Source organism: Coffea eugenioides, chromosome 7, assembly GCF_003713205.1.
Source record: "Coffea eugenioides isolate CCC68of chromosome 7, Ceug_1.0, whole genome shotgun sequence".
In the NCBI taxonomy this organism is placed as follows: domain Eukaryota; kingdom Viridiplantae; phylum Streptophyta; class Magnoliopsida; order Gentianales; family Rubiaceae; genus Coffea; species Coffea eugenioides.
This window is the reverse complement of record NC_040041.1, coordinates 14558458-14575088: the sequence shown is the minus strand read 5'-3', so window position 1 is coordinate 14575088 and position 16631 is coordinate 14558458. Positions and strand designations below refer to the sequence as shown.

General features: G+C 36.2%; 2 protein-coding genes across 5 annotated transcripts; one reads left to right on the top strand and one right to left on the bottom strand.

Annotated features, from left to right (window-relative positions):
• Positions 1-4814: 4814 nt before the first annotated feature.
• LOC113777680 (60S ribosomal protein L38) lies at positions 4815-7223 on the top strand. Its single transcript, XM_027322841.1, has 3 exons — positions 4815-4922; positions 6111-6294; positions 6813-7223. The coding sequence occupies exons 1-3, from the start codon at positions 4920-4922 to the stop codon at positions 6833-6835; spliced, it is 210 nt and encodes a 69-aa protein (XP_027178642.1). The 5' UTR covers positions 4815-4919; the 3' UTR covers positions 6836-7223.
• Positions 7224-9646: 2423 nt separating this feature from the next.
• On the bottom strand, positions 9647-15668 carry LOC113777551 (pentatricopeptide repeat-containing protein At1g63330-like). 4 transcript variants are annotated; one of them, XM_027322668.1, is made up of 3 exons: positions 12881-15668; positions 12061-12139; positions 9647-10123 (listed from the first exon to the last, which is right to left on the bottom strand). In XM_027322668.1, the coding sequence occupies exon 1, from the start codon at positions 15498-15500 to the stop codon at positions 13554-13556; it is 1947 nt and encodes a 648-aa protein (XP_027178469.1). In that variant the 5' UTR covers positions 15501-15668; the 3' UTR covers positions 9647-10123; positions 12061-12139; positions 12881-13553. The 4 variants fall into 4 exon arrangements, with proteins under 4 accessions (XP_027178469.1, XP_027178470.1, XP_027178471.1 ...); XM_027322669.1 differs by lacking the exon at positions 9647-10123 and having other exon boundaries at positions 11879-12134; XM_027322670.1 differs by lacking the exon at positions 9647-10123 and having other exon boundaries at positions 11879-12139; positions 12894-15668.
• Positions 15669-16631: the final 963 nt, after the last annotated feature.

Genomic DNA, 16631 nt, shown 5'->3' with positions numbered 1-16631 from the left:
TTTAACGGAGCTATGCTGACACTTTGAACTGTCAGGAATTTTTTTTTTGTTGATATAGAAGCAACCTGTGGGTAGTGCTCCCTGCTATACATTCCGTCAATCAAAAAACCCAAAGGACTTATAAAATTATTCCAAAGAACAGAATGCATATAGTAATCTAAAAGCAAAAGTCAATGCTCAAATATAATTTATTGAACTAAAAGTTAGTAACAAGTACAAACTAGAAAGATTCCCTAACAAGTATAATTTGTTGAACTAAAAGTCAGGTAACGTAATTGTACAACATTAGCAACGATTCGCGAGAGGTACAGTATATATATAGTACATTGTTTGGGCACCTATAAAGCAGGATATTAAAACCGAGCAACCCATACCGTCAGCGAACTAATCAAAGTGAAGTCAGCTCCATGACATTCGGTCTAATGTGATAATTGTCTGTACCAGTAAAGTACTTTACGGGCATTTTCTTTGAACATTAGAAGCTCCATGTTCCTCAAACCTGTTAATCGAGAGATAAAACAAACTGAAAATGGGGAGAAAAAAAAGGAGAAAAGTTGAATATTGAAAGGTAGAGTGGATGTAAAAGCTTACTCAGATTTTGAAAACCACATTTGCTGAAAGGAACCAAGTGACGCCAATATACTCCCACCTATCCAAACAGTGAATGCGACAAGTTAGTCAACGCGCAGCATACTGAGATGCATCTAAAGCAATGTAACTTCTAAATGCAAAGAAATGTCCACTTCAATCATAAAGCAGAAGCAAATTGGTCTAAACATGCAACTTTGGAGGAAGCACCGAGGCACATCTAGACTATATCGTAAGTAAACATATCAAATATTGTAAATTTTTGTATTTGGAGAAATCCAGCAATTTGCTGACTATAACAAAGTTAATTCTCCTAAAACATCATTTAAATGTTACACGCAAAATTATTGCATAAATTTGCCCTGTAAATTGTATTCTTCCCCATTCAAATTCTCTTACCTTTCATTTTTAAACATCCCCAAATAAAAATTCAGAAAAAATCAAAGCATATAGTTTTGAGAGGGCTTTCGACTTTCTGAGAAACTGATGGACCATTTCTCAAGTTGGAGAAGAAAAGCTCATGAAGAATATATATGCAATTAGCACAACGAAATTAGTCCGAAATGAAGATCATAACAAGGTGAATGTAAAGAGATGTAGAGTGACAACTATATACCATTTTCAAATAGAAACTCAACTTTTTCAGGAGAACCACGTAATCTTCTTGCAGTAATTTGCAAAAGAGCACCATCTATAAGCATGTGTTGTACCACTCTTGCAATATTTTTGGTATCATCAATTCCAAGATGGTGACTTCCTAGCAGCGGAATTTGGAGTTCCCTCATCATTGAAACCATTCCTGGAGCCTGACAATCAAAAAGTTTATCGCTACAATCTGAGAAGTTTAACACAACTTGGTCTAATCGACAGCAGCTGCAAACGAGCATTGGGCTGAGATGAAACACTCTATAAAATGCATAAATTCACAGACCAATCTCACACTAATGCAACGTACTCTGAAAGTAGATTGTACAGTAACATGGCGGTCACACAACTAAATCATGCCAACCTATGGTTCACAGGGTGTAATCAACTCAGCTGAATCCAAAGGGAATCATTTCGGAATCAGAAATGTGTAAGTACAGAAAACTCACGCTTCACTTGCCAAAGAGAGATCAAATTAAAGAAAAAGGCTAACATTCAATAGTTAGTCATTAAATATGTATTGTATAAACAATATCTCACCCTTAGTTCTACATGGGAAAGATAAGGCCTCCTCTTTGTGTCATGAGAAAATCGAACTTTTCCCTTTTTCTCTCCTGACTTCATCCATTCCTTATTAACATTGGGATGAATCCACATATCTTCCATGTCTTCTTTTGAAGTTCTGGAGTCCCAAGTTGTATTCAATGGACCTGCTGCCTCATGTATAAACACACAAAATTTATCTTTCAGCACAAAGTATTATCATAGTTACAGAAAATGTACACCAATTAAGTGACAATGAAGTTTTTACATTTCAATACAGTTTCTTAAGCAATGTACTGAGTAACATAATTACTTGGGTATATGATGACAAGCAAGCAGAGCATACTGCCCCCACGTAGATGCTATTTTTTTCTACTGCAAGATTTAGAGGAAATAAAGTCTGCTATTAAACTGAAAGACTACTTGATTGTGTTTGGATAAAAATATTTCGTAGTTAAGTTAGATAGGAGCTTACAACATCACAATAATAATTTCTTTAGCACGATTAATGAGTTGCTTGCTTAGTAAAAGGGAAAAATACAAGTGATAAATTTCTCAATAGAAAAAATCTGAACAAAAAATAATAATTCCCTCAAAAAAGTTGAAGGCAGCACGGCATTATCAAATTGTCATCCATGATCCATCCACTATAATAAGGAATAAGGGTATTTGGAGGCATATGAAAGTGATGGGCTCATTGTTTCTGAACCTTTACAATTGGGTACTATTTACATATAATTGTTGCATACCTTTCCCTCACAATTGGGCATTGGTTCCAGGGAATTTGATTCGTGTCCCTGTTTTCTTCAAGAAGAATTACGCTCTTTCCTTGTCTTTACTTTCTCATCCCTCTATTCGCTTCCTTGCAAATTTTCTTCTTTCTTCATTCGAACCTTCCGACAAATAGGTAGTGAGCATGAAAAGTTTTGAAATTTCTTTTCATCAATTCCTTATACGGCCTGAGCTTGAATTTTAAATCTAAAGCTCTACTCAAACCTATGATCAATTCCAGCCACTTAAAAAAGCGATTAACAAGATGAAAGTAAAGCATAACCGACATGATTGCAGACAAAGAAGAAAACAATACAATTAAGGGGGAAAAAAGGTACAAGAGTGTGGGAAACTTTACAGTGATGATTTCCGTTGTAGTGGCTGGACTCCAGTGAGATGATAGAGGCAACCTTCACCTACTCTACTCCTCAGCACGCTCAACCCGAATATCTAGTCAGTAAGGAGAAACATGGGGATGGGTTTCAGAGGAAAGAAGAAAAAGGAAAGTGCACGAGTATCTATTTTCTTATTCTTTTTGTCCTAGCAAAGAGAACGAAGGCTTATTGGTGCAGGTGTCGTGGTTGACCGAACAGGGTAGAGAAGCGGCCGAGTCAGCAACTGAAAATAGGGGAGTGGGGCGGCAGTGAAGGCGGAAGACGGAAGAACCAAAATGGGGGAGTTTTGAGAGATAGTTTGCCGAGAGAGAGAGTTTGTGAGAGAGATGAGAAGAACCAAAATTTCACTGGCTTGCAAAATAAAAGTTTTGAAATTTCACTAAGTGTTTTGGCGAAGGAATCTTCAGCCAAAATCAAAAAACATCATTTTATGTTTTAATTTTTTTGGTGTATCTCATATTTTTTCAAGTGTCATGATAGGGAATCTAAAGATACATTATTATTTTTATATCAGATAAAATAAAACAAAATTAAAGTATATATTATTGAATTGATAATAAGTGTCATGATAGAAGTGTTATAATGACAAAAATCAAGCGTGTCAGGAAAAGCCATTTTTGTTGTAGTGCCACTAACTGTATCGTGTTATTAAACTAATATTAACTACGTAATAAAATAAATCACATCATCTGTCTACAATTACTTTTACAAAAAACTAAATAGTAATTTAATAACATAATATAACAATAACATAAAATATTTACTACTAATTGATTAATATAATATAAAAAATATACCAATTTTCATATAATATAAATTACATAAAAAACTAACCTCTTCAAAGCTGTTCGTATTTAAAAATTTGATTGCCTTTTCAGCATTTTGAGTAATCAGCACAGCGGGCTTAATGAAAACACCGCAAATAATTAGCACAGTGGCCTACTCCCAAAAAAATGCGACACCAAAAGGTACTCGGCTGCCAGTTTTCTTTTGTGGTTTCTAGCCAACAGCGAGGTTTCTTCCGTGATACCCTCTGTGAAATCGTCTCTAGATTTGGTCTATGGCAAGTAACTTAACAGAGAGATTGAGATGGGAAAAAGTCAGAATTCAAAGGGAGGAAATGAGATATAGCACGGAGTGAAGTGAATTTGTTCAAGCCTTCTTATATAGGTGAGCATGCAGCCTCGGTGAAAATCTGGCCGTTCATTTGAAAATGTTATTCCTAAAATAGTTTGTACTTAGATATTTAAATTCGATTTCGAAATTTTCGATTACTCGTTGAAGTACCAAATTCTATATTTTAATAAAATATATTATATATTACATACCCACTAATATAGTATATTACATACCAATCTAGTGAATAGTATTATGAGTCATAATTTATACTTCTATGGAGACATGTGGCCTTAAAAGCACCATTAATAAGTAAATTTTGTATTGTTAATTATGCATTAAATTTATTTAACTAATCTATATTATAAATCTCAATTTAAAATTTTTTTTATATTAATGAAATATCAATTATTAGCCCTCAGGGGCTTGGTCTGGTGGTTGAGGTTGTTGAAGATGGAGTTTTAGGTCCTTGATTCGAACCTTGCTGTCAGCAAGTTGCTGAAGGTGGTGAATAGTTTGCGGGATCCACTCCCTGCGGGATACACCTAAAAAAAAAAAAATCAATTATTTGACCAAAATCCAATCACGAATATTTAAGTAAAAATCCCTTCTCCTTTTTCTTTCAACAGCCGGAAGTAAAAATCCCTTCTCCCGCTTCCTTTTTTACTGCCCATACAATAGTCCAAAGAAGGGGTAAAACCGGCAAATAAAGGAAAACAAAATCCTAGGGTTTTATACTGGCTTGGTATATATACCATTCTCCTCTAATGTCAGATACTCATTAGACTGGTTAGGGAGGAGCAGCAGCACAGCAGAAGGCTTAACTTTGCTCTTCATCGCGGCGAAACCCTAGCTCCAAAGATGGTAATAGCTCTCTCTTTGTATTTCTTCCGATTTAATATTTCAATCTAGTTTTCGGTGCCGTAATTATGTCTTATTTTGAAAGATATTGGTTCTCTTTTTTTTGGGTGAATCGTCAGTTTGTAGGTTCTATCTAGAATTTCTTTTGTTTATTCATCATTTTTTTGGAACATTTTTAAACAGTCAAATCGTTTGATTAGTGTGGATTCTGGTTGGAAAGTATATGATTCACGTTATTGCATTGCTGATTATTACAGATTTTTATTGTCTCGTTTTTACCTTTAGGGTAAGTTAGGATAGTGGTTAAAGTATAGGGTTTTCAATAGGCTGTGAGAAGATTTAATTAATGCTTGAATGCTTTGGGGATAAGGGGATTTTTAGTGAAGTGTTATGAGCAGCAATTGCTGGAGCTTTCTGAGGAATTATCTTGCTGGGAGAGAGATTCTTATTTTGCAATTGGAGGAGTTTTATGTTGGTCCGGAGCCTAGGAATTGCTCCAGGACCAGCTCCATGTGGACATATAAATGACCCCACTTGCTAATTCGCATATTAAGCGGGGTCCTCATGGAGCTTTTTGAAACAACTACTAACCGTGACTGTAGTTGTTCGGTTAGCAGTTGTTCTGGACTGACATAAAATTTTTTTTTGCAATTGCATTCCTGTTAGCTTGGTGAGCTCAAGGTTTTCTTTTGGGAGGAGGAAGGGGGAGGGATTTGTCCTATAAAATGTTTGAGTTTGAATCATGTCAGACTGAGTTAACGCCAAAATATGACAAGTTCAGTAGGATTTTTCCCCAATAGGCAAACATCTAGGTATATTTTCTGTATTCAATGGGTGAATTGTATTTCCTTCTAGACTTTGAATGATGGTGGACTAGTGTTGTTTGTATTGATTTTGTCAGCTCAGACTTTGTCTTATCTTTATTGTTAGACTATGACCCGGTTCAGAATTGGTGGTATCTTCTGGTAATTTTACAACGATTCTTTGGAAGGAAGCCGAAAGCAATAGAACTGAAAAGGCTTCTCATAAAGATAAAGTTAATAATATAGAAAACTGGCTGGAGAGAATTGCAGTCTTTACTTTTTCTTTCTTTATGGTGCAATAGCTTTTGCTTTATATATTACATTCAAGGTTAAAATTAAACTTGGTCATATTTTTTTTATTGATGTTTGTTTGGATTTATGATCTTAGCCTAAGCAAATACACGAGATCAAGGATTTTCTTCTAACAGCTAGAAGGAAGGATGCACGGTCAGTGAAGATAAAGAGGAGCAAAGATGTGGTGAAGTTCAAGGTGCGCTGCTCTAAGTATCTGTACACACTCTGTGTCTTTGACTCTGAGAAGGCTGATAAGTTGAAGCAATCACTTCCCCCAGGTTGGTGATTACTGTTTTTACACCATTTACCTGCATAGTTCAAGTGACCTGTAGTAGTATTTTCTCTGCAAAAAATCTCTACTGTATTGAAGGCAGCATAGCAAAGCATAAAATGTTTAGTGCAGTCCAAGCTGGATTGCATGTTTTTTATATCTTAACTTTATTCTGTCATGGTTGATGCTGTAGTAGTCATATAGAACCAGTAGACTCTGGTTTAAGTAGATTCTTTTAAGTCCCAAGTTATTGTGCTATACCTTTTCGTTTCCCTCTGCATTCTCAAACTAGTATGCTTAATTATTTAAGTTCATGTCTTTGTTGCTGAGTTTGAAACTTTAAGTTGGGTGTTCTGGCATGAATGTTAACCATTTATGACCAAAAACCGAATGGATAGGAAATTGGCTAGCGGCTTTAGTTTGCAAGTGTTCTATGCATAGACTTCTGGTCCATGTGATGTAGTTGATATTGTTGTTTTATGAAACATTGCTGGAGTTTCTTACGTACTCTTTCAATTATTGCAGGTTTGAGTGTGCAAGATCTGTGAGCGGCAATTCGTTTGCATCAAGCAGTGTTGCCCAGAATTATTTTGATTTGTTTCACAGTTGCCATGACAAAGACCCCGTTTTAAGTGTGTGAATGTTGCTTATCTTAATCGTAGAGGATTTGAGATCTTGCCAGCAATTAGATGTATACAACTCAGCTGAAACTGTATTTTGGTCTAAATTTGACTTCCAATTGAGTGATTGGGCAGACGTCTAACTGGAGCTTGCTATCATTTCCAAAGATGGCCTGGACACCATAAATAGTTGCCTTGTCGCTTCCCAAAGCTGGCACAAACTCCGTTTGATTTGAATAGGAATCCCAAGCTAATCTGCAGCGGTCTTTCCGCCCTGGTTTTCTGACTTCTTTAAATGAATTTATCAATTATGGCAGGTTTTAGATTTTAATAGCTTTAAGGTAATAGCCTTTACACAGTTATCTAAGAATTTTAGGCTTGTGTCCCTAAACAAGTTCAAGTAATGCTTGAACCTTTGATTGGCGTTTCATTGCACATATTAGTGTTTGAGCAAACTCTAGTGTTATGTTCTCACGGCATTATATACAGAACGAGCTTAGGCTGAATTCAGGATCACCACATTATAGTCATTATACTTGTTTCGTTCATTGCCAGACCACCTTTGCCGTGGCATCCAACAGAGGAGTTAAGAAAGTGGCAGGTGTCTATGGAGAGATGGTTCATTAAGATGAAAATCATTTCCATTTCCCTTTTAACAGGGGAAGTTATACATGAATTGAACTTATTTATTTGGTTCTTCGTTTGTCGTACGGCAGATTATTGCGCAATGGCAAGAATAAGAGCCTGCAAATGGCAGCATCGGCACCAGAGGAAAACACCTTAGGAACATAAACAGGATTCCCCATTGTTGCCATCTTTTTCATTGCCTGTATGGTCGGCGCAAGTCTTGTTTTATCCAAATGATACCAGTAATATTCAACTTCTCACGGTCCATATGCCATTGAGGAAGATGATAGATCATAGTCAAAGATTTTGCAACTTTTTTTTAACATATGAGCCCTATGGTTTTTTACTCAGGTGCAATACTTGATTGAAAGGAACTCTTGGCAGTCTCAGTTGGCTCGGGGTTTGCGATTCCAGTTTCTTGATTAATTGATGGCATCTGATAAGAGAGAATTATTGAACATAAGATGCCACTGCAGATGGACACAAACAACAGCTAGAATCACAAACTAAAGCATTTAAGCAATTCCATCTTGTGTGGTAATGCATGTTTTGCACTCAGTAAGGTAGTCAAGCTAACAGCCATCTAACATTGCCATATTTGAGCCAATACAACAGATATCAAGCTCATCTAAAGTCTCAAATCAGCTAGTGATCTTTGATGAACAAAACTTCTGGCAATTGAGCAGACGATGTAGAATTAACTGGACTACTACATCAGACTGAAATCACAAGACCAGGGACAGTGTTTCTACCTTGACAATTATGGTACACGAGTTGCTGTTGTTTTAGCATCTCATACCACTGCTGGTTTGTTGGGATTTATAACTGTGATGCAAAATGAAGCTTATCATAAAACAAGGAGGTTAAGGAACAAATATTTTTTCTTTCGACGATTAACTACTTGAAAAACTAGCAATTCAATATATTATCTTGAGCAGTCTGCCTATGAAATTAACCTTTCTCAAGCTTAAAAACTCTAACATGGTTAGGAGTAAACATCCATACCTAAACAATATGAAGGGCAACTTATTGTCCGATTCTGATCTCTTTCAGCTATTTAACTTGAAAATTATAGTAGACTCCAACCATGAGTAAGTTATTGACCGATTTAAACATATTTATTTCCCCAAAACTGCAAGAAGTTACTCAGCATCAACTGAGACCATCTTATTAGGAAAAGATACAAGGGGAGTCCCTCAACAAAATTTTTTCACCCAATACTTTCATCAATTTTTTTAATTTTACGATTCCGATCTCTTTATAGTACATTTTATAATTCACAGGAAGTCTTAGCTAGTCATCCATCTAATAGATGACAAATTGACAATTATGCCTGACAAATCTTCTGAACAGCTAAATGAGAGATAAAACAACCTTAGAGCTAGAGACATGATCAGAAGAGTTGCTTTATGCTAGTGTGAAGTTTAATGAGTTTCTGTGGAAAAGCATTCTCTATGGGCTTTCTTGGAGCTAAGCTGGCATAGTATTTATAAAGGACACAAATCATATACCAATAATTAGCTTTTGTCAACTTTACAAGAACTTAGAGAGTACTACTGCAGTGCTAAAAGTGATTAAGAGTGTGCTATACTAAACATTTGATGATTCTCCGGTTGTTTATAGAAAGGCAAAAGCAGAACAGATCCAGGGTGTCCTGACCAACAGACCAAACAGGCAGAGCCACAAGCTTTTTTGGTTAGGTGGCCAGAGGTGCTAATTTATTTGCAGAAGATGTTTATTCCTCAAAAGTAGAAGATCAAGGTCAAAATGATCCGTGAACTCAAAATTGCCAAAGAGATAAACTACTAAATGGTACTTGATACACTCTACAATACAGCCACATATCCTTTTGGAGAACTAAAAGCTGAAAGGAAGAAAGTTAACATTGGGACTAAATACCATAGCAGAAAACCCTATGCCAAGTAATTTCAAAGGCATAATACTCTGGACTTCCACTTTAAGTAATTAAATCTAATTGGCAAGGTCAAACCTGTAAAATAAGGCCACCGGATGAAGGAGAAATAAGGTGCCATACCAGGGCCACCGGAGGAAGGAAGTTAAAATACAGCGGCATACAAGCAGAGAAAAAACACAAGTTCAGGCTACTACATCAAAATAAACATAAGTCAGCATACAGCAAAAATAATAAAATTGAGTTGCAATTTTGAGAAAACCCAATCAAGCAGAAAATTTGGCAATTGGGAGAAGTTTCCAGTGATATTGGTGGCACTATTGAGGATAAATCATAGGATGGCACAAAGTCTTAGGAAAGGCATTGCATATCATTCCGGCTCTGATTCAGATGAACTTGGTTCAACATCCAACGAAATTCAAATCCAATTCCCAAATGGTTTGGTCCACGATCTCAATTCAATTGATGGCAGGACAAAGCTCTTTTAAATTAATGTTGGCTTTGGATTGGATGTTATAAGAATGACCATCTAGATTGGGGTATCCTTGAAATGCAACTCAGTGCAAGCCATGGAGGTTCTCTCTTGTACACTCTCCTCTTGAACAAAATTGCAGCAGCCGTGGTAGATATAAGCAGTAAGTCACAAGAGTAGGGGTGCAAGACAACTGAATCAAACGCTACAAGAAACTTTCTAATTAGAATTGAAATTAGAGACAACCAACTCAAGAAACTAGACCTACTAACTGATTAAGGAAGAAACGAAGTCAGCCAAAGACAAAGATTAGTTTGCAATCACACAAGTGTCCTGATAGCAGTTTGACACAAGAACTATGGTGTAAAACTTTGACAAATAAGCCAAATGGATAGATCACAGGCACAAATAGATTATTTACAATTACTGAAAGGTCATTCATATAACTGCAGATCATGCCCAATAATGACTAGCAAAAACCAAAAAAAAAATCTCATTTCCACCTCAGTGACCAATAAGACCTTATCAAACAAATTTTATGACTAACAAACAATGGTTACTAGTATTCAAGATACAAATTCAGCATCTTCATTCCATGCTGAGTATCTTTTCAGTAAATAATTCAAATTTACTGCATACTGTAAGAAAGAATATTGTGATGAAATTCTTTGGAAACTAAACCAGCTACATAGACTAGATGCTACTAGAAAAATCCCATTTATAGAATACTTTTATCACAAACTATTTTCCCACATTCAGAAACAAGATTAGGTTTTCCATCTTACAATTGGATATTGTTGAACAAAATTGGGAATCCTCCCCTAAAGCTATTAGAAAAGATAACTAAGTTGTCAGTAGGACTGCAAAATTTTTTCGATAAACATGATTTTGGTCCATTGTAAAACAGCAAAGATTTAGAAAAAGACAAAGCACAGCAAGTAATTTTTAGACTGTTCTCTTGCATGTTCACTTGCATATTCATAAAACTTCAATGCAAGACTTGCCGTTAAATGTTTGTCACCAAGAAATAAAATAAAACAAATTAAAATCAAGACTTGTCCTTAATTTTCTTTCAACTCTATTTGAACGGATGTTATATAGGGTGTGGTTTGAAGTAATTTTTGCAGTTTATACTCATCCATCTGAGAATGGTAAGATAGCAATTAATGGACTTTGAGTCAAAATAGGGCACCTGTATAGCTTTTCCTCGATAAGTACTATATCTCAATCATGAAATATAGCGATTAAATATTAATAACTTCAATTGAAATCACATTCTCTGTAAAATTGAATAAACTTGATTTTAACCTCTAACTATATCTTACATTCTTAACAAGCCTGCATGATAGATTAGATCCAAAAAAGTATAAGGCCTAGTCCTAGTTTTGCTGGAGTTCGACATTCATATTGAGAAGTGGGAGTATTCTGCCTTAACGAGACTGCATGATAGAGTAGATCCAAAAAAATGTAAGCCATAGTCCTAGTTTTGCTGAAGTTCGACATTCAGATTGAGAAGTGGGAGTATTCCGCTAGTTTTTTTTTTTTTTTTTTAAATCGAATGTGCTAAATGGATTTTTAAACTAGCACAAAGTCAATGGCATCTTAGCCATGCACGTGAAGACAGTGTGGAAGAATAACACTGTCTAAGCTAAACTTCAGCTAAATTTGGAATAATACTAACTCAGAACGTATATCTTAATTTCATTCTGGAAACATTTCTACGAGGCCTGGTTGAAATCCACCTTAGGACACAAAAATAGATTTTCAACATGAGCAAGGAGATTTAATTTTCTGAACAGCATCCAAAAACATGTGACCATCATTCTCTTTGCAACGCATGACCCCATCGCTAAATAGTACATGCAGTATCAAAATCATGCAAACAAAATCTACACAAAAGAACTATATGGCAAATCAATAAAAGATCACTTCTCAACATTGTTTATAGGTCACTAGACAGTTTACTTCTTCCACAGCCAATAGATATAATCCATCATTCTTCAGCATAAGATATTTAGCTAAAACATAATTATAAAGCAATAAAATTTGTTTGCTAGAGTAATTTAAAAAATTAGTCTTAATCACTTTAACCGAATCCTTTCATATAAAATTCATCATAACTATTTCCATACATTTTAATACCTAATTAATTGTCTCTATCCAGTCTAAGCTGAGGTCAAATCTTCACACTCTGCTATACAAATTCCACTGCTCTCCTGCTCTGCCAAAAAAGAACAACAATTTTAAAAAAAATGATAGATACGAAACTTGGAAGACTAGAAAAGTATATTATTACCATTGTGATGTGCCAGTAAGTTTTTTTTTTAAAACTATTGCAGATGGTGACCTAATAGCAGTTGTGCAATAAAAACCTATTCTTTAATTATTATTTTAACTTATAAACAACTAAGTACTAAAATTAAAGAATCCCATAATCAAGTATATTGTCAAAAATCGGAGAGTTTCTTGGATGAACTATTCCAAGTTATTGCAAGAGAACGATATTTTTGCCACACTCCTACTGAATGTCTATACAATTTAGTATAGCATTGACAATTAAAGGGGAAGTGATCAGAACACTTTTTTCTGGATCATGCTTAAAGAGTTTGGGTACAGTCAAATGCAGTGAAAAAAAAAATCAATAACCATGACTATCCTAGGGATCTCAAACTATGAATCCAAAGCAAGAAACTGGTCTAGAAAGTTTTTACACTTATAAACTGGCTGCAACTTTGGCACCACTTAAGAATCAAAATAAAAGTAACAATTTTATCTTACAAAACAATTTCTTGAAATTGCAGAAATGCAGCTTAAAACTTTTCCAGAAATCCAAAGTCACAAACTATATTTGCATATGACATTTCATTTCTTATTTACAATAAATTAAAATATTAGTTATCCAAAGCAAAATTTACAGGCAAGCTAAAGTTCCAACACCCATGAAAAACGAAGAAAAAATAACCTGTACAAGTTACCACTTAAGTGATATGCCACAATAAGGTTCTCCATGGAAAGATCGACAAGAGGTCGCCCATAAGAAGTGGTACAAATCCAATTAATGGCAGCAGATTTCTTTGATCTGCAACACTTATCAATTGAACTTCCCTAAGCAAAGTGGCTTCACCACCAAACTGGAGATCTTTGAGGTGTTTAACAAAATATGACCAACAGATCTCCTCTATGGTTCAATTGCATCAAAGATGATAAGTGACAACAGGATCCAAACATTAGTTCCAACAAATTAAAGTTTAGGGGCCAAAAAACTGCAGGACCAACATGTTACAACTAATGTGAAGGTCCTCTTTGTCCCCCATCCATGAACTTCTTGCTATTAGGGTAAATCTTCAGCATCAACATTAGCACAGAAAGATTGTTCTGATTCTCAGCAGATAAATCAAGTAAAATGTGAAAATGTAGATGCATCCAGCAAGAATCCTCTATGAACCATTTCTTCATGATAGACCATTGCATCATCATAATGACCTCCCTTAAGGAGTCCTTGCAGAATGTCACCAAGAGACCTCCTCTAAACAAAGATGATAAGTGATAAAAGGATCAAATGTGAACCTTAGTACCATTCCTACCAGCAAATTAAACATCAGGGGCCAAAAAACTGCAGGACCAACATGTTACAACTAATGTGAAGGTCCTCTTTGTCCCCCATCCATGAACCTCTTGCTATTGGGATCAATTTTCAGCATCAACATTAGCACAGAAAGATTGTTCTGATTCTCAGCAGATAAATCAAGTAAAATGGAAAACGTAGATGCATCCAGCAAGAATCCTCTATGAACCATTTCTTCATAATAGACCACTGCATCATCATAATGACCTCCCATAAGGAGTCCTTGCAGAATGACATTGTATGTAACACTATCTGCCAAGCAACCCTTCTCTTCCATTTTTCCAATGAGCTCTTTAGCTTCGATGAGCAGACCTTCTGAAAGCAGGCCAGCAATCATGGTGTTGTATGTTATGACATTAGGGTCCAATCCTTTAAGGGAGAGATTTTTTAAAAGATCCCGGACACCATCGAGCCTCCTGCATTTGCACAACCCATCAAGCATGATATTGTACATTTCAATGTGAAGATCTGTTCCATCGGCTTCGGTTGCATGGAATAACTCCAATGCTTCGTCGACATGTCCAGTCTTGCATAATCCAGCCAGTACCACACAGTAAGTGTGAAAATCAGGCTTCATGCCAGAAGCTTGCATCTCATTGAAAATTTCCCGTGCACTAAGATACCTTCCTGAACTAAATAACCCCTGCAACACAGTGTTATAAATAACAATATTAGGTGTTAAACCTTTATGTGGAATCTCTTGAAAGAGCGTCATGGCTGCTTTCACTTTCTTGGTCTTGTAATAGGCATTTATTAGAATACCATAGCAATGGAGATCGGGTGTAAGGCCGCTAGCAACCATGGCATTGAAAACTCTACTTGCGTCATCTATTCGACTCTGTAAACAGTACCCAACCATTAAGGAACTGTATGTGACCAGGTCGGGATTTTGACCTTGCTGGATCATGATCTGGACTACCTCTTCAGCATCTTCTATATGCCCTTCCTTACATAGTGCATCCACCACTATACTAAAAGTAATAACATTTGGAACAATTTTATAAACCTTCATCTCAGCAAAGAGCTTGTCAACATCCTTCCATCTGCTTAAGCTGCACAGACCCTGAATCAAACAACTGTAAGTGACAACATTTGGGGGAATGTCCTTTTCAATCATCTCCTGTAAGAAGGCAAGAGCTTCATCAACCATTTTATCCTTGCACAAGCTGTCAATGACAGTATTGTAAATAATTGCAGTAGGTTTACAAGGGCTTCCTCGTTTTTCCATTGCTCTGAGGAATTCAATGGCTGTTTGAGTGTTTCCTGCCTTACAGATCCCATCTATCACAATCCCCAACATAGTTTCATTGGGTTTACAAAGTTTTTCCTTGATTATCTTTTTGAACAATTCTTGTGCCTGAGGAACCTTTTGTTCTCGAAAAAGTCCCTTAAGCAAAGTGCCAAAGGTGACTACATCGGGAACAAAACCACGTTTGAAGAAGCCAGCCAATGTAGAAAAAGCTAGATCCACTCGGCCCACAACGCAGTAACAATTAATCACCATAGTAAGGGTGTACTCATTTACAGGAATGCCCTTGACACACATATCTCTAAAAAGGGAAACAACTGAAGAATAATGCTTCTTCATCTTAACAATACGGTCCAGCAATTGAGTGAAATCAATAACGGAAGGCAGAGGCCTCATCCGAGCCATCCGCTCGAACAAGCTCAAAGCATCATCAAGACTGTTGACATTATTAATATCATTCCTTAATTCAGGTTGAAATTTCAGAGCTTTTTCAGAAGAACTCTTAAATTTACTACTAATAGCAGAACAAAAAGCCAAATGGGGTTTATGGTTTGGGAATGCAGAGAGGAATGATGCAAGAGTAGTACAACCTGCAGGAGCAGGAGTACCTAATGAAGCCGCTGCTCCCTGAGACCGAGCAATGGAAACAATCACCGCAGAAGAAGCTCTTCTCTGCATCGTCGTCGTCTTCATCATCATCATCCCCATCGTCTTCCGGTCTCAAATGAACTAATTACTGGGATTTTTCAGGCAAATTCTGAAGTTCGGTTGTTGAAAATTATTTTCTGAGGTAAATTCAGGCAATTGCGCTTGCTTTCTCAATTACGACGTCGTCGCAGTGTCGGATACTAAAGCTCAGTCAAAAGCCTGACAATGCCCAAACCCCTTTTTTTTAAAAAAAAGAAAAAAAAGAGAGAGGCTATTTTGTAAAAGGCGAATGGGATGATATTTGTTGATTATGAACGATCATGATATTGTTGTTATTATTGCAACCCTTGATTAAGATAAACTTGATAGTAGTCATATTTGAACATACAAAAGTTATTTTTTTCACAGCAATTAAATACTACCCTGTTAAGTAAAAAATTTTGAGCCATGTAGCAAATTTTATTTTGCCAAGTCTAGGTGTATAATTTAGTTAAGCTATTTGACTAGAACTTGCTCGTAGTTTAGTCAAAGGTTCGACTCCGGTGTTCATCAAGTTCGAGTGAGGGTGGGGTGTTGGTGACGTGACGATGTCAGGAACTCAAGCGCAATGGCTTGAATCTGAGTTACTGATTAGAATTGAATGTGGGGACGAACTGGGAAAAAGGAGAAAAAGGGAATCAGAGGAAGTGAAAAGAAAGAGAGAGAATCAGAGGAAAATGAGATGGAATTTGTTATTACTCAAAACTGTCTTCTTCACATGTGTGGGCCCCTTTTATAACCAATTCTAACAACCTGTAAATTGCTAATTAACCGACTAACTAACTACTAACCCAGACGACATCGCTTGACTTCAATTGATTTATGCCCAATTTGAGCATTTATTACAACTAATTCATGTCCTAACAATTCCCTCCGCTTAAGATCAGACTTGTCCTCAAGTCTGGAACGTAGGAAACTGGTGTTCAATAAAAAACTTGTCCTCCCATGAAGCTTTTTCATAGTCCAGTTGATCCCATTTGATCAAAAATTGTACAACAGGCTATCCTCCTCGCAAAATGACCCTCCTCTTCAAGATGATATCTGGTTGCAGAGGACATTGATCTTGAGTGTCTAATTCTGGCACCTTGGTTGAACTGTTCTATAGTGGCCCCAACTTCTTCTTGAGCAATGACACATGGAACACATGGTGCA